This window comes from Mustelus asterias, chromosome 17, assembly GCF_964213995.1.
Source record: "Mustelus asterias chromosome 17, sMusAst1.hap1.1, whole genome shotgun sequence".
Taxonomy (NCBI): Eukaryota; Metazoa; Chordata; class Chondrichthyes; order Carcharhiniformes; family Triakidae; genus Mustelus; species Mustelus asterias.
The window spans coordinates 21,929,070-21,948,333 of NC_135817.1; the positions used below are offsets into that span (position 1 = coordinate 21,929,070).

Genomic DNA, 19,264 nt, shown 5'->3' on the forward strand with positions numbered 1-19,264 from the left:
TCTGTCAACAAAAAAGATGAACAGAAGTGCTGGTGGCATTGCATTTTCTCATTGCTATTCATATTTGCATTGTATGCTTCATCTTGGCATAATCTGACGGGTCTAGTTACAAAATTACCTGCCTCTGTGAACACCACTATCATGTGACAACCAAGAAACAGTCTGGTGTATGGTCAAAGGTCACAATCTGCCACGCTTATTATTTAATGGAGTCTGTTGGAGGGAGTGATCAAACCGCGCAGGAGACTATCCACAGTCCAAAATCAGACGCGCTTCAGCAAGTCAATCGGCATCCGTAATGTTTAACATATTAAAAAACTTGAAGAGTGACCTTCAAACCAGCTATACAAACAGGCGATGTGAAAACATGTACAAAGGTTAGGGAAAACCTCTGCATAATTTGGTTCGTATGGTTCCACATGATGACTTACTGTAGCGTGCAGTCTCCTCTTTTTTAATCTTACTTCCTTGTATTTGACTGGTCTGTCCAGCTGGCTGTTTGATGGAGCAAATGTTTTCCTTTTGCCTGATTGGAGTTGTTGAGTAATGGTCCCAGCATGCCTATTGTCAGAGAGAAGTTGCTCTTGGTAACCAGTGCTCTCAGGTTCCACATCAGATAGATTGATTTCTGCAGTGCTGCACTCCCCAGGGTCGTGGCTTCTGGTATTTTTCACTGCAATAATAACGGCCTTTGTTAACGTTTCATTATACAAACCTACAACACCCTACATTGCTCATGTTCAGCTCTCAGCATCATTGATATGCATAACATCATTGGTGAAAATTAGTAAAGTATTAAGATATATGATTGCAGACTGACACTGAGTAGCTTGGGGTTTTTCTCAAGGGTAATTATGGTAAAGCCAACTGGAGATATTTTTTTCTGTGTATGAATTGACAGGTACAGAAATTCCTGTCAAAAATATTGCAGTTCTAGATCATAATATTTATTGTAGCATGTACACTGTTTACTGAAGAAGCTAACCATGGAATTAATCATTCTATTTGCTACAAATTCGAATTGAAAGATGCAGAATACACGGTGCCATAGCGGTTAGCACTGCTGCCTCACAGCGCCTGGGACCCGGGTTCGATTCCGACCTTGGGTCACTGTCTCTATGGAATTTGCATGTTGTCTGTGTCGGTTTCCCATGGGTGCTCCAGTTTCCTCCCACATTCCAAAGATGTGCGGTTTAGGTTGATTGTACTTGCTAAATTGCCCCTTAGTGTCAGGGGGACGATCAGGGTAAATTTGTGGATAGGGTAGGATTGTTGTCGGTGCAGACTCGATACACCAAATGGTCTCTTTCTGCACTGTAGAAATTCTATGATGATTTAAATGTTTTTCTGCTACTGTGAGAAATCTTCATTCAAAGGATCATGGAACCTAAGTATACACAAAGTAGGCTTGACACCTGCTAGCTTATAGAACCATAGAACCATAGAAAATTACAGCTCAGAAACAGGCCTTTTGGCCCTTCTTGTCTGTGCCGAACCATTTTATGCCTAGTCCCACTGACCTGCACTTGGACCATATCCCTCCACACCCCTCTCATCCATGAACCCATCCAAGTTTTTCTTAAATGTTAAAAGTGACCCCGCATTTACCACTTTATCCGGCAGCTCATTCCACACTCCCACCACTCTCTGCGTGAAGAAGCCCTCTCTAATATTCCCTTTAAACTTTTCTCCTTTCACCCTTAACCCATGCCCTCTGGTTTTTTTCTCCCCTAGCCTCAGCGGAAAAAGCCTGCTTGCATTCACTCTATCTATACCCATCAAAATCTTATACACCTCTATCAAATCTCCCCTCAATCTTCTACGCTCCAGGGAATAAAGTCCCAACCTATTCAATCTCTCTCTGTAACTCAGCTTCTCAAGTCCCGGCAACATCCTTGTGAACCTTCTCTGCACTCTTTCAATCTTATTTACATCCTTCCTGTAACTAGGTGACCAAAACTGTACACAATACTCCAAATTCGGCCTCACCAATGCCTTATATAACCTTACCATAACACTCCAACTTTTATACTCGATACTCCGATTTATAAAGGCCAATGTACCAAAGGCACTCTTTACAACCCTATCCACCTGTGACGTCACTTTTAGGGAATTCTGTACCTGTATTCCCAGATCCCTCTGTTCAACTGCACTCTTCAGAGTCCTACCATTTACCCTGTACGTTCTTCTTTGGTTTGTCCTTCCAAAGTGCAATATCTCACACTTGTCTGCGTTAAATTCCATTTGCCATTTTTGAGCCCATTTTTCTAGTTGGTCCAAATTCCTCTGCAAGCTTTGAAAACCTTCCTCACTGTCCACTACACCTCCAATCTTTGTATCATCAGCAAACTTGCTGATCCAATTTACCACATTATCATCCAGATCATTGATATAGATGACAAACAACAATGGACCCAACACCGATCCCTGCGGCACACCACTAGTCACAGGCCTCCACTCAGAGAAGCAATCCTCCACAACCACTCTCTGGCTTCTTCCATTGAGCCAGTGTCTTATCCAATTTACTACCTCCCCATGTATACCTAGCGACTGAACTTCCTAACTAACCTCCCATGAGGGACCTTGTCAAAGGCCTTGCTGAAATTCAGGTAGACAACATCCACCGCCTTCCCTTCATCCACTTTCCTGGTAACCTCCTCGAAAAACTCTAATAGATTGGTCAAACATGACCTACCACGCACAAAGCAATGTTGACTCTCCCTAATAAGTCCCTGTCTATCCAAATATTTGTAGATCCTATCCCTTATCACACCTTCCAATAACTTGCCCACCACCGACGTCAAACTTACTGGCCGATAATTTCCCGGATTTCTTTTGGAACCTTTTTTAAACAACGGAACAACATGAGCCACCCTCCAATCATCCGGCACCTCCCCCGTGAATACTGACATTTTAAATATGTCTGCCAGGGCCCCTGCAAGTTCAACACTAGCTTCCCTCAAGGTCCGTGGGAATACCCTGTCCGGTCCTGGGGATTTATCCACTCTGATTTGCCTCAAGACAGCGAGCACCTCCTCCCCTTTAATCTGTAAAGGTTCCATGGCCTCCTTACCAGTTTGCCCTATTTCCGTAGACTCCATGCCCGTTTCCTCAGTAAATACGGATGCAAAAAAACCATTTAGTATCTCCACCATCTCTTTTGGTTCCATACACAGTCTACCACTCTGGTCTTCAAGAGGACCAATTTTATCCCTCACTATCCTTTTGCTCCTAACATACCTATAGAAGCTCTTTGGATTTTCCTTCACTCTGTCTGCCAAAGCAACCTCATGTCTTCTTTTAGCCCTCCTGATTTCCCTCTTAAGTAGCTTCTTGCACTTTTTATACTCCTCGAGCATCTGATGTGTTCCTTGCTGACTGTACATTTCATACAACTCTCTCTTCCTCTTAATCAGTGTTACAATCTCCCTCGAGAACCAAGGTTCCTTATTCCTATTTACTTTGCCTTTAATCTTGACAGGAACATACAAACTCTGCTCTCTCAAAATTTCCCCTTTGAAGGCCTCCCTCTTTCCATTTACCTGAGCTCAGTATTGTTAATAGAGTGGCCAGATGTGCGGTTTTATACCGGACTGCATGGATTATAGCTAGTTTGGCCACTGTCTGTAACGGATGACTTCACATTGACCCTTTGTCCATTTACCTTCGTAAAGCACGGAATCTGTGCCTGTTCCTTTCCTTGTCTGCAAGCAGCCTCCACATGATGGGGAAGCATAAAGCAAGTTTGTTTCAATACTCCGCCACCCCCCACCCTCCACAATGTCTCTCCAAAGGCATGGAATCTCCGAACATGATCACACCACCGCATGCATGATGATGTCACCATGTACGTGATGCCACCATCATACCAGGTGATGCCATCCCGTGATTTCACCCTGCCCTCCCCACCATGTCGCAACAGTGCTCGGCTTTGGTAGCCTCTGCCACTGGCCACTCAGAGTTAATCTGTATATGCTACGTTTGTGCTTATTCTGCTGCAAGCCTCAGGGGTTAGTGTAATGACCTCAACGAGGCCCATGAGGTTGGCCTCTTGGAGTATGAGCTCCCTGTTTGAGATAATGATTGCCTGTCCAATCAGGGATCTCACCTCTGTGTACACTGAGGAGTGTCAGGGCCAGTGACACTCCTGATTCTGACTTTGTACCTGAAGCACTCTTCAGAATGGAATTGAGTTTGTAAATAAAGGGAATCTGGTGAAGGGACGCCGGCCTCTGAGGAGTTATTTCAGTTAGCATCTCCCTATCCTCCTGCCCAACTTCCCCTTTAAGACCACGGCACTGCTTCCCCATGCAGTACCCAGTGCAATGCCCACTCTGTGCTAAACAAGGTCCTTCTCCCATCCACCATTTCACCTTGGAATGATAGTATGTCTATCCTTAGCCTCATCAAAACCTTACTCAACAAAGATGATTCTAGTCCCCCCCAGACCCTCCCCCTGCTCCTCACACTGAGGTTACTTTGCCAAATACACGTTCCTGCACAAAGCTTAATCACCAACGTGGCAATAGAACATTCATCTTCAGCTGACATATTCTCACTTGAACACCTCATTCTCTATCATCCTTTCTACCACTCCTCGAGATCCTTATTTCTCATGCTCTCTGTATTAAGCCACACAAAAACTTCCCTAATGAAACCTCTTCCTTTCTTCCCTTGTTAGTCTTTGTACTAAGACCTCAGCCACTGCAACCTGTACTTCAGCTCTCTTCCAAACTGGCTGCCTTCCTTGCTGACTCCTCCTCAGGCTCCATTTAAAGTGGGCTATCTGCTATTGTTTCATCATCTCTTTTTCTATACATGGACACCCACCAATCTCTTAGTCCTCCACCCGTTCTTTACACCAATGTCTTTCGCTCACTCTCCTCACCAGCATTGGCACCTAGAATCATAGAATCCCTACAGTGCAGAAGGAGGCGATTCAGCCCATCGAGTCTGCATCGACCACAATCCCAGCCAGGCCCTATCCCCATAACCCTATGCAGTTACCCTAACTAGTCCCCTGACTCTAAGGGGCAATTTAGCATGGCCAATCCACCTACCCTGCACATCTTTGGACTGTGGGAAGAAACCGGAGCACCCAGAGGAAACCCACACAGAGACGGGGAGAACGTTCAAACTCCACACAGACAGTGACCCAAGTTGGGTAACCACTGTGCACTTCCAGCATCCAGCTCATTGGTGCCTTGCCCCCATTTTCAAAATCCTTGCCTCCATGAGATGTGACATAATTGTTCACCTCATTACTCTCCCAGGTACAACAATCATTTTTGTTTCACTGCATCATGAGACTGCCAGGATGGTAGAGGCACCATCTAACAGTTCCTGTGCAAAGCCCGCTATGCAGGGCACAGGCCTCCTCTGACTGCCTGGCTGTTTACTGCCTGATGGCACAATCAATTCAAACTAATTTTCTGGTCAATCCCTCTGATAACTCAAGGGAAAGAACAATCCCAATTCCCTTTGTGTCTTGCTGATTACTACGTCCAATCTCTTCCTACCAAACCAGGCTGTGCGCCCTCGGATTCTGGATCAGAGAAGCTCCTTAATTTCTTTATCCATCTAGTTACTGCCTCTACCTTTTTACAATCTGCTTTCTCCTCTTTCCCTTGGCTGAGTGCTAGAAGCCAGAGAGTAGGGAGAATGGGCAACGATTCTAATTGGCAGGATGTAGTTAACTGTGTTCTGCAGGAATCTGTACTGGGGTCTCAACTATTCATCTTATTAATGAATAACTCACATGATGGGATATAAAGCCTCTGTGCAAATTTGCCGATAACATCGATGTAGGTGGCACAGAAAGCTATGTAGATTGAAGTATAAAATTACAAAGACATAATTGAATGGGCAACAAATGGATTTCAATGGCAGCAGATGTGAGGCCATCACTTTGGACCTAAAAATTATGTATTGGGGCACTTTCTAAATGGTAAAATGATGGAAACAGTGGAGATTCAAAGAGACTTGGGTGTCCGTGTACATGGATCCTAAAATGCCATGAACAGACATAGAAAATCATCAAAGAGATGGATGGAATGCTGGCCTTTACATCTGGAGGATGAGAATATAAGGGGTTGGAAGTTGTGCTTCAGCTATACAAAGTCTTGGTTAAACTACACCTGGAGTATTGTGGTCACTCCTGGGCCCAACACCTGAGGGAAGATAAGCTGGCTTTGGGAGAGGAAATACAGAATGATATCTGAACTCCAAGGGATGAATTACAAGGTAAGATTATTCAAAGTAGTATTATATTCCATGGATATCGGAAGGTTAAGGAATGATTTGATCAAAGGTTTCCAAGAAGTTAAGCAGAACTGAGAGGATAGGTTGAGAAACAACTTCCATTGGTTGGAGACTCCAAGATGAGGGAACATAGTCACTTTCGGAAGTGACATTAAAATTCATTTATTAGTGTCACAAGTAGGCTTACATTAACACTGCAATGAAGTTACTGTGAAAATCCCCTAGTTGCCACACTCCGGCGTCTGTTCGGGTACACTGAGGGAGAATTTAGCATGGCCAATGCACCTAACCTTTCAGACTGTGGGAGGAAACTAGATCACCTGGAGGAAACCCACGCAGACACGGGAAGAACATGCAGCGAGTGGTTAGGATCTGGAAAACACTGCCTGCGAGTATGGTGGGGCAGGTTGAATCAGGACATTATAGAATCATAGAATCCTACAGTGCAGAAGGAGGCCATTCGTTCCATCATGTCTGCACTGACCACAATTCCATTCAGGTTCTAGCCCCATAACCCCATGCATTTACCCTAGCTAGTCCCTATAACACTAAGGGGCCAATCCACCTATCCCACACACCTTTGGAGTGTGGGAGGAAACCAGAGCATCTGGAGGAAACCCACGCAGACACGGCGAGAATGTGCAAATTCCACACAGACAGTGACCTGAGCCAGGAATCGAACTCGGTCCCTGGCGCTGTGAGGCAGCAGTGCTAACCACTGTGCCACCATGCCGTGCAAAAAGGAATTGGTTTATCTAAAAATGAAAAATATGCAGGAATTTGGGAAAAGGCTGGGAAGTGGCATTAGGTAAACTGCTCCTTTGAGGAGCTAGCACCAACATGATGGGTCAAATGGCCTTCTCTGCTGCAACCATTCTAAGGGTCTATGGTTTTTTTAATCTCTGATTTATGTATTTTTGATTACTATTTTTTTTACAAAATGTACATTCCTATTTAATTGAACATGGAAGTGTGCACTGTACAACAACTGTACAGTTCTGCAAATCATAGTAAGCCTAAAATGGCTGCCCTGGGATTCATCCAATAATGCTGGAACTGTAGCTGACAGTCTACATTTCTCAAGACCAGAGTCTAGGCTCCATAGTGCTATATAAGTGATGAGTGTGTATCTCCTCTTAACTGCAATGGTTATACAAACAATCCATCTGCAATGAAATGCAGTATATTTACAAGTAATGCAAACAATTAGGGAGCTTCTGGATAACCCTGGCTTTAGGCCAACTGTAGTTTCTCAAAAGGATAGTAACCGCTATTGGTAAGGAAGTAAAGGAGTTGTTATGACAGACTCAAGGGATTAACGTCACAGAAAAAAAAAGTGAGCACTCCAGTTTGATGCACTGAAGGGCAAAGGGAGCAGTAATGCCACACACAAAATCTGGAATCAGAACTCATGGATCACTTCATAGTGCAGGTCACTGCGCAACCTAAGGAGTTATATTACTATGTAGCAACCATTAAACTGGAACAAAATATAGATCAGTGGTGCTCTTCATTTTCTGCCAGATTTTCAGAGTCACGCCACCCAAGGTCTCTAATGCTGCTATATTCACTTGGAATTAAGTGAGAAAGTATCGTACATTTCCTTTAAGATTTGAAACAAGGCTGGCCTTGCTGAACTGTTAATGAAAAGTCAGTGTGTGATAAATCAAACAGCTCAACCAACTAAACTGAGGGATGTCTTAAATAACATGCAAAATAATTAAATAAAGCTAAGAAACTTGGGTGGAAACACAGCAGAGTGAGAGAGGTCCAGAGATCGCTCTAATCAATGCACAATATAAAACTCTATTTCATTTGCATGGTATCAGTTTAATCGCAGCCCTCTTATAAACCCGCACTGTACCCCCTCCAAGGTTGCTATGCTGACTACAATTGAAGTATCGCTTCCTACTCTTCGTATTCCAGCCCCCTTTAAGATAAAGGTCTTTTCAATTACATTTTTGATGCATACACTAACTCATTGTTACTTACGAATATTGACACCCAAATCTCTTTACAATTGCACAGTTCCTAATCTCTCTCAATTCTGATTTCTTTCCTGTCTCTCCTCTCTCTTGAGTCCAACCTGACTAACTGATGTCAGTTGTACATCAGCATCTCTGTCATATGTTAGCATGTTCTGCCTTTAACCCTTTATACTACACCTCCTCCAAAATATATTATCCTTTTTTAAAAACACAAAACTATCGCTTTAACTATTTATATTACATTTCTGCAACTCCTTTTTTTATAACTACATATTCAATCTCTCTCTGTACTCTCAGCCCTTAGGGAAGAAGTCTTGGAGACATGAGAGCTTTCTTCTGCATATGTTATAGTTCCTCACATTGTATTCTGTCCATAGTTTTACCCATTCATTTCACCTGCCAGTGTTTCTTTGTAACTTTCTGCTCCCATCTCTACATTAACCGTGCCTCTTGATATATATGATGTGCATATATATCCCTAATCCTTCATTCAAATCACTGATATATTTGGTGAAAGGTTTGAGGGCATATCTCTTTCATCCTAATGATCCAAAAATGTTCCCTTCATACCAATCTGTTTCTTAGTTCCAAACTAATTATTGATCTATGTTACAAGGGCACCTCAAATTCCTTACATTTTCATATCTGCTAATAATCTCATGTGGGATTTTATCAAATGGTTTCTAGAAGTCTGTTTAGATAACATTCATAAACACTTCTGTTAATGACCTCCTCAAACAAAAATCAACCAGATTACTCAGATGTGACCCTTCATATATCCATGTAGGCTCTCTTTAATTAACTGATACTGGTAGGTAGCTCAGTGACAGACAATAAATTTCAGTAGCTTGCCCACAATTCATGTCAAACTGAGAGGTCTGTAGTTTTCTTGTTTCTACCTTCCTCTCTTCTGAAGTAATAGGATGACATTCGTAACTTTCCAATCGACAAGTCATACTTTCCAATCTCAAAAGTGTTCTGAGATTGACCTTGTCTCTTGGGCTTGAGGTGTAAGACTTGGTTCTTAGACTGTAAAGAATCTCTGGTATCGGCTTAACACTTGTTTATTAGTAATACATGTAAACAGGTTACAGAGTAAGCACATTGCACCTAGGCATAATTTCAACTTTTCTCTGGAGTCCAACACATGACTAACTGATGTCAGTTGTACATCATCATCTATGTCATATGTTAGCATGTTCTCCCCCCCAGGCATGTTATCCACACAAAACTACCTCTTTAACTATTTAACGTTACATTTCTGCAACTCCCTTTTTTGCAACTACAGATTCTAGCCAACTCCAACTCTTACTCTTCCCCTGTCCAAGTCACAGTCCTGGGGGATTCAATCGCCCTCAGTATTCTCAGCCCTTCGGGGAAGATATCTTGGAGACATGAGATCCCCCCTCTGTATCTGGTAGGGCATCATCATTCGCAGCGTAGGACAACACTTTGTCAGCATTGCTGGGAAGCTGAGTGTAGGTTTCAGGATGACTGAACTGCAAGGACAATGAAGACTTTGGAATGAACAACTGATCCAAAATACAAGTCTGAAGAGAATCAAACTCTTTTGGTCCTCTGGGACCAAAAAGAAGAATTCAGGGCACTCCGAGGAATTTGTTGATCCCTTGACAGATTCTGGGAAGAGGTTTCAGAAAAGGAATGATCTTCAACTCTGGGGAAGATACAGCTGTATCATCGACAACTGTATCAAGGCTGAAAAGCATTGAAGCTCTGAGATTTCAATAAACTTTGACAACAAAAGAAAAAGCAAAGAACTTCCTGTGAGGCTGTCAGGAAAAGAAGAAGCAATGATTTCTCAATGATATTTCAGGAGGATCGTCTACTTTCTGTAGCCAGCATCAAGACAGTCACACTTCTCTCTGTACCAGGTTTTCCCTCTATGGGCAATGGGAAGGATCGCTGAGGATATGGTGCCTCCTATTCTGTAATGAGATTAATTTCTTGTAACAATCAACTCAGAGATAAGATTGTTGTGCAAGATTCTGCAGCTCCAGAAGTGCTAAAGATTCTGCTGCAGCTTCTGTGCTGATCTCCAGCTCTGGAGGAAAGAAGACTTTGCGATGGGACTGAAGTATGGGTGTCCACTGACTTTCACCCTTGGAAGTTACCAACTCTTAAACAGTGTGATCCTTTACAGACTCTAATCTGGATCCAGGCAAGGCATTCTTTATGGAAGACTCTTCATGGGCAGCAGGAGATAAAGTCAGCAATATATTAGTAGATCCACTGGAACTAAGATCTGAATGCTACTCAGTCTCTAAAGGCTCAGCTGATTCTTCTCAAAGGACAACAGAGACTTCATAAGGTGTACCCATCAATGGGAAAGATGAATCATTCTCTAGGACCTCAACTGCCACGAGATCACTCAGTGCAGTGAGGATTCTTCCTCATCACTCTCTGGGAAGAGCCAATTCAGGTCTTCATGGGGATGGTCACTGTCTCCTGCAGTGAACAAAGAACAATACAGCACAGGAACAGGCCCTTCGGCCCTCCAAGCCCACGCCGCTCCCTGGTCCAAACTAGACCATTCTTTTGTATCACTCCATTCCCACTCCGTTCATGTGGCTACCTAGATAAGTCTTAAATGTTCCCAGTGTGTCCGTCTCCACCACCCTGCCCAGCAGCGCATTCCAGGCCCCCACCACCCTCTGTGTAAAATACGTCCTTCTGTATCCGCCACCTCTGGCCTTACTTTGGGAAGAACTGAGATATTCATAACTTCTGTTTCTGCCCTGGGTCGAGTGGATGGTGTCTGTGAAAGAAAGGAACTTACTGCTGAGTGTATAAATTTGTTCAACTTCTGAAGGCTGAATTTTGACTGCTTCTAAATGAAAAGTTGAAGATTGTTGCACAGAAGAAGTGAATTGTTCAAATGATGAGATGCTTACGGTTTTTCAAAGATGCCTAGAAGCATGCCAACATCACCACTCAACAAGTATGCATGTTGATTGCAAAGAATGGAAAGAGAATCGACGATCTGTCGCCCCTTGTAGCTAAGAGAAACAATAATCCTGCTTTCAAATGGAAGATTGATGCAGCCTGGTCCCTTTAACTTGGTGACTGATGGATGAAGGGCCATCATGTGAAGCCACCTGCTAATGTGTTAATAGCAACTCCAGTGTCAATTTTAAAAGTAATGTCAAAATCTTGAATTTGGATTGCAATTGACCAGTAGACTGGAAAAGACTACCTACTTCCCCTAGGAACATTCTAATTTAATCTTTTTCTAGACTGTCCAAAAGAATGTGTTTCATAAATATTTGCTGTTCTGCGACTTTGATTTAGATTGCTAGATTTTCAGAAATGCTTGAAATGTCCAGTTTTGTTACACTGGAAGCATTCCATGACCTCTGCTGGGCAATCCTGGCATCTCTGCTGGGTTTTTGCACCACAGTTCAAGCATCTCAAAATGGCTGCCAGCATGGCGTTTCCCACTCTTTCTTGTGGTTTGGCAGCTTTCAACTGCATGGGGTTGCTGCCCATGGGTCGACCTGATGTGAAACCTCAATGTCACCATGAATTCTAGTTCAATTAAACACTCCTAAGCTCAGCCTGCCTCGCATACTGGATCAATTGATCCAAAGTAAGATCATCTTTGGTCTGCAGAAAGTCAGAGAGTTCTTCATTCTGGACACCCTCGGCCATGCGATCATGGATTAGCTCTTCCTTCAGCACCCTGCATCCGTTACAACTAGCTAGATGATATGGATTGATTAGGGACAATTCAATTGATTCCCAGATCATTGTGCGTGCTGGCTAAAAAGTTCTCATTCAATGACTAAATGTTGCTTCCGTCTAAAATAGGTGTCAAAGGCTTTAATAATGGAGTAAACGTTCGCAGTGCACTCCCGCACTTCCTGCCTTAGGAGAATGTCATCTGCTACTGGACCTACATAAAGAAAGGAACTAATGTGGCACCTTGGCTCTTTACCATGAAGACCTGATGCTGCTTGGCACTGGAGAATATTATGTTTCTATAACTCCCATTGCTGGCCTTTCTGCGTGCCCTCAAGTCAATCAAACAAGCAGGGAAAGGGCAGAGACTGATTACCAGATACAGTCATGGTTACCTCTCTCCAGTGTGTCACCTTCTACTGCCAAAATTTCTTTGAGCTTTCAAAGGTTTTTTCACTCTGTGGTTTCTTGTCTCTTTTTCATTAATGTCTCCATGGCTGCCACCATGTTCTGAGCTGCCACCATGTTCTGAGATTGGGTCGTTCTGTTTCGAGCTTTAGGCGTGGGACTTGGCTCTTAGAAATACTGCAGACATACTCTAGTATCTGCTTAACACTTGGCTATTGGTACAATATCTAAACAGGTTACAGAATAGGCAGGTCACACCTAGGCACCATTCCAACCTCCTTTTTTAGAATTTAACATATGATTTACTGATGTCAACAGTGCATGATCATTTACATCATGTATTAGCATATCCCATCTATATACTACAGAATGCTTTGGCAAATTATGGCTCATACATCTGTAATTTGCTTACCTATTTCTCTTAGACTAGAGTCTGGAGATTTGTATACCTTATCCTCGTCACTTGCTCCGTTACCATTATTTTACTTACAATACATTCACTAAATTACACCCTCTCCTGCCTTTTTCTTAATTTCTTTAATGCTGCTAGTGTCTTGTCCTCATTCTCTTAATTCTGAAAACAAAAAGAGGTACGGATTCACCTGCTTCTGTCTTTAACGCACCCAGATTTCTCCTCCCCCCTCTCATTCTGTGAAAAGAAAATCTATCAATGATTTGGCTGGGTTTAATTTTGTTGTAATAATCCCCACGAGGTCTATGGGGAATCACTGACTGATGTCCCTGTGGGGCTCGTTGAGTATGAGTTCACAAAGTAACAGGCAATGGCCTGTCCAGTTGGAATTCATTTTCTTTTTGGGAGACTAGTTTGTGTGATGGACTGGGCTTCGCTAAAGACCCTTTGTAATTTCTTGCAGTCTTGGATAGAGCAGGAGCCATACCAAGCTGTGACACAACCAGAAAGAATGCTTTCTATGGTGCATCTGTAAAAGTTGGTGAGAGTTGTAGCGGACATGCCAAATTTCCTTAGCCTCCTGAATAGGTAGAGGTGTTAGAACGTAGAACATAGAACAGTACAGGCCATTCGGCCCTCGATGTTGTGCCGAGCTTTGTCCGAAACCAGGATCATGCTATCCCATTCCCTATCATTCTGGTGTGCTCCATTTGCCTATCCAATAACCGCTTGAAAGTTCCAAAAGTGTCCGACTCCACTATCACAGCAGGCAGTCCATTCCACACCCCAACCACTCTCTGAGTAAAGAACCTACCTCGGACATCCCTCCTATATCTCCCACCATGAACCTTATAGTTATGCCCCCTAGTAACAGCTACATTCACCCGAGGAAATAGTCTCTGAACGTCCACTCTATCTATCCCCCTTATCACCTTATAAACCTCTATTAAGTCGCCTCTCATCCTTCTCTGCTCTAAAGAGAAAAGCCCTAGCTCCCTCAACTTTTCCTCATAAGACCTACCCTCCAAACCAGGCAGCATCCTGGTAAATCTCCTCTGCACTCTCTCCAATGCTTCCACATCCTTCTTATAGTGAGGTGACCAGAACTGCACACACTATTCCAAATGTGGTCTCACCAAGGTCCTGTACAGTTGTAGCATAACCCCACGGCTCTTAAACTCAAACCCCCTGTTAATAAACGATAATACACTATAGGCCTTCTTCACGGCTCTATCCACTTGAGTGGCAACCTTCAGAGATCTGTGGATATGAACCCCAAGATCTCTCTGTTCCTCCACATTCCTCAGAACCCTGCCATTGACCCTGTAATCCGCATTCAAATTTGTCCTACCAAAATGAATCACCTCGCACTTATCAGTGTTAAATTCCATCTGCCATTTTTCGGCCCAGCTCTGCATCCTATCAATGTCTCTTTGCAGCCTACAACAGCCCTCCACCTCATCCACTACTCCACCAATCTTGGTGTCATCAGCAAATTTACTGACCCACCCTTCAGCCCCCTCCTCCAAGTCATTGATAAAAATCACAAATAGCAGAGGACCCAGCACTGATCCCTGTCGTACACCGCTGGTAACTGGTCTCCAGTCTGAAAATTTTCCATCCACCACCACCCTCTGTCTTCTATAAGATATGATGTGGAGATGCCGGCGTTGGACTGGGGTAAACACAGTAAGAAGTTTAACAACACCAGGTTAAAGTCCAACAGGTTTATTTGGTAGCAAAAGCCACGCTTTTCTTTTGCTACCAAATAAGCCTGTTGGACTTTAACCTGGTGTTGTTAAACATCTTACTGTATTCTATGAGATAGCCAGTCACCTATCCAATCGGCCAAATTTCCCTCTATCCCACACCTCCTTACTTTCTTCATGAGCCTACCATGGGGAACCTTATCAAACGCCTCACTAAAATCCATGTATACGACATCAACTGCACTACCTTCATCTACACACTCAGTTACCTCCTCAAAGAATTCAATCAAATCTGTGAGGCAAGACTTACCCTTCACAAATCCATGCTGACTATCACGGATTAAGCTGCATCTTTCCAAATGGTCATAATTCCTATCCCTCAGGACCTTTTCCATTAACTTACCGACCACCGAAGTAAGACTAACCGGCCTATAATTACCAGGGTCATTCCTATTTCCTTTCTTGAACAGAGGAACAACATTCGCCACTCTCCAGTCCTCTGGCACTATCCCCGTGGACAGTGAGGACCCAAAGATCAAAGCCAAAGGCTCTGCAATCTCATCCCTTGCCTCCCAAAGAATCCTAGGATATATCCCATCTGGCCCAGGGGACTTATCGACCCTCAGGTTTTTCAAAATTGCTAATACACCTTCCCTCAATACATCTACCTCCTCCAGCCTATCAGCCTGTATCCCATTCTCATCCTCAAAAACATGGTCCCTCTCCTTGGTGAACACTGAAGAAAAGTATTCATTCATCGCCTTTCCTATCTCTTCTGACTCCATGCACAAGTTCCCACTACTGTCCTTGACCGGCCCTAACCTCACCCTGGTCATTCTTTTATTTCTCACATAAGAGTAAAAAGCCTTGGGGTTTTCCTTGACCAGACCCGCCAAGGACTTCTCCATGCCCCCTCCTAGCTCTCCTAAGCCCTTTTTTTTAGCTCATTCCTTGCTACCTTGTAACCCTCAAGCGACCCAACTGATCCTTGTTTTCTCATCCTTACATACGCTTCCTTTTTTCTCTTGACAAGACAGTTAACCCCTTTTGTGAACCATGGTTCCCTCACTCGGACATTTCCTCCCTGCCTGACAGGGACATACCTATCAAGGACACTCAGTATTTGTTCCTTGAACACGCTCCACTTTTCATTTGTGCCTTTTCCTGACAGATTCTGTTCCCATCTTATGCTCCCTAATTCTTGCCTAATCGCATCATAATGACCCCTTTCCCAATTATAAACCTTGCCCTGCCGTATGGCCCTCTCCCTCTCCATTGCAATAATGAAAGACACCGAATTATGGTCACTATCTCCAAAGTGCTCTCCCACAACCAAATCTAACACTTGGCCCGGTTCATTTCCCAGTACCAAGTCCAATGTGGCCCCACCTCTTGTTGGCCTATCCAAATATTGTGTCAGGAAACCCTCCTGCACACACTGTACAAAAACTGCCCCATCTGAACTATTCGACCTATAAAGGTTCCAATCAATGTTTGGAAAGTTAAAGTCACCCATGACAACTACCCTGTGACCCCCACACCTATCCATAATCTGCTTTGCAATTTCTTCCTCCACGTCTCTATTACTATTTGGGGGCCTATAGAAAACCCCCAACAACGTGACCGCTCCTTTCCTATTTCTAACTTCAGCCCATATTACCTCAGTAGGCAGATTCCCCTCGAACTGCCTTTCTGCAGCCGTTAAACTATCCTTGATTAACAATGCTACTCCTCCACCTCTTTTACCACCTTCCCTACTCTTACTGAAACATCTATACCCCGGAACGTCCAACAACCATTCCTGTCCCTGTTCTAACCATGTCTCCATAATGGCCACAACATCGTAGTCCCAAGTACCAATCCACGCTCCAAGTTTACCTACCTTATTCAGGATGCTCCTTGCATTGAAGTAGACACACTTCAACCCACCTTCCTGTCTGCCGGTACACTCCTGCGACCTTGATACCCTCCTCAGTACCTCACTACACTCAACACTAGCTTCTGGACTACAGCTCCTTTTCCCATCCCCCTGACAAATTAGTTTAAACCTCCCCGAAGAGCCGTAGCAAATTTCCCTCCCAGGATATTGGTGCCCCTCTGGTTCAGGTGCAAACCGTCCTGTTTGTACTGGTCCCACCTTCCCCAGAATGTACTCCAATTATCCATGGAACTGAAACCCTCCCTCCTACACCATCCCTGCAGCCACGTGTTTATCTGCACTCTCTCCCTGTTCCTCAACTCGCTAGCACGTGGCACCGGCAACAAACCAGAGATGACAACATGGTTTGTCCTGGCTCTCAGCTTCCACCCTAGCTCCCAAAATTCCTGTTTTAAATTCCCGTCCCTTCTCTTACCTATGTCGTTGGTACCGATGTGTACCACGACTTGTGACTGTTCCCCTTTCCCCCTTAAGGATCCTGAAAATGACTATTGCTCTCCTGCTCTCCCCCCTTCCCGTCTGAGCCATAGGGACGGACTCAGTGCTGGAGATCAGGTCACCGTGGCTTACCACTGGTAGGTTTCCCCCCCCTCAACAGTATCCAAAGCGGTATATTTGTTGCCGAGGGGAACGATCCCTGCGCTGACTGCTTCCTCCCAGCCCCTCTCACCGTCACCCATCTATCTTCATTCTTCGGAGTAACTACATCCCTGAAGCTTCTGTCTATGACCACCTCTCCCTCCCAAATGATCCGAAGTTCATCCAGCTCCAGCTCCAGATCCCTAACACGGTCTTCAAGGAGCTGGAATTGGATGCACTTCCTGCAGGTGTACTCAGCTGGGACACTACTGGTGTCCCTCACCTCAAACATCCCACAGGAGGAACATTGCACTGCCTGCACTGACATCCCTGCTAACGTCCCTTACTAAGAAACGAAAGAGAGAAAAAAAAAGCTTACCTGCCCTCACTCCGAGTCCTTTTTTTTTTAGGTTAGAGGAGGGGGGAGGGTGGGAGACTCTAAACTGAGATTAAACCCAAACAACTGATATTAAATCCAAACAACTGAGATTAAACCCAAACAACTGAGATTAAATCCAAACAACTGAGATTAAACCCAAACAACTGAGATTAAACCCAAACAAACTGAGATTAATCCCAAACAACTGATATTAAATCCAAACAACTGAGATTAAACCCAAACAACTGATATTAAATCCAAACAACTGAGATTAAACCCAAACAACTGAGATTAAACCCAAACAACTGAGATTAAATCCAAACAACTGAGATTAAACCCAAACAACTGAGATTAAACCCAAACAACTGAGATTAAATCCAAACAACTGAGATTAAACCCAAACAACTGAGATTAAACCCAAACAACTGAGATTAAACCCAAACAACTGAGATTAAACCCAAACAACTGAGATTAAATCCAAACAACTGAGATTAAACCCAAACAACTGAGATTAAATCCAAACAACTGAGATTAAACCCAAACAAGAACAGTATTGGTGGGCTTTCTTATGGTGTCTGCATGGAGGGACCAGGACAGGTTGTTGGTGATCTGGACACCTAAAAACTTGAAGATCAAGAGCTTCAAGTTTCATTAAAGGGGCAAGTTGTTACTGTTGTTTCCCAGTTAGCTCCAGCCATTAGTTTATTCTTCTGCTGGTTACTGCAGATTTAAGCTGCTTTCATCTGCCCATGCATTCCCTGTTAGGTGGATGAAGACGAGGGAAATGGACACTCTTTCCCTTGCCTCATTGTAGTTGCTCTCCCTGGTGGCTCTGATAAAGGGCATGGACAGCAGTGGACTCAAACCCGTCTCACTCTTCCAAATAAAGGAAGATGGCCTATAAGCCAAGATTCTCAAACTAGCAAATCTGAAATCCGGGAATAAAAGATAAAGCTGGAAGGTAACATCAATCACACAATATCATTTACAGATTTTAGTTTAATTTATTTATTCGTGTCACAAGTAAGTGTACATTAACACTGCAATGAAATTACTGTGAAAAGCCCCTAGGGAAAGCACTGGATCAGAGTGTAGGGTAGAAGTTATTGTTGACCACTTTTATTATAATTGAATTGAAGCTAGTAGCGAGAGAGTAATGGTAAGCATTTAGGCCAGTGGTTCCCAAAGGGTGCAGCGCGCCACACTGGTGCGGCAAGAGAGGATGGCAAGTGTGGCGGGAAGATTCAAGGACAATCAAAGAAACATTTAAACATGGATTAGATATTTTTCCAAAGTGATTGTTTTATACTTTCTGGATGTCCCATGATCATATTATATAGTTGTGTTCTATGTTATGAATCAAGCACTGCTAGGAGTTGTTTTTTTTTGTTTTTGAATGTATTTCTTATCAATAAAATATTCGGTGTGGCGCGAGCAAATTTTTATTCCGAAAGTGAGGCCCAGTGAAAAAAGTTTGGGAACCACTGATTTAGGCAATAGCTTTGCCAGGACTGTTATATTTCTAGTACCTTGAAATGTATTGCTGAGAAAAGAGACTTTTTTTGTCTAAGTTTTTTTGTCTTGCACTCACCAGGACATTTTGCAAGAATACAAATCCAAGGGAGACTACAACTTTATACTGTATGAGAAGAGAGTACTGGTTGGTTGGCAAGTGGACTCTGCTTGGTAGAGGCATTGCCATGGAGAATGCACTAGTTGATAGTGACTGACAGTTAAATGCCAAGGATTGGTTGACATTTAAACTAGGCAGATTGACAATGATTTTACCCTAAGGAATGAATCATTGAGTGCTGCCATTTATTTTGTTTAGCTGAAACAGGTGCAATGTGTGCACGTTTTTTCTGCCTGTTAAGCCATTTGCTGGGTCAT

The 19,264-nt window shown here is 43.5% G+C and overlaps 1 protein-coding gene across 1 annotated transcript in view; it reads right to left on the reverse strand.

The window, feature by feature from the left end:
• The window catches only part of LOC144506362 (uncharacterized), a 183,797-nt gene that overhangs the window by 136,701 nt on the left and 27,832 nt on the right, over nucleotides 1–19,264 (reverse strand). Inside the window, exon 3 of the mRNA XM_078232374.1 lies at nucleotides 432–673. Within this exon, the coding sequence (XP_078088500.1) occupies nucleotides 432–673 (242 nt within the window). The remainder of the gene's footprint in view (nucleotides 1–431; nucleotides 674–19,264) is intronic.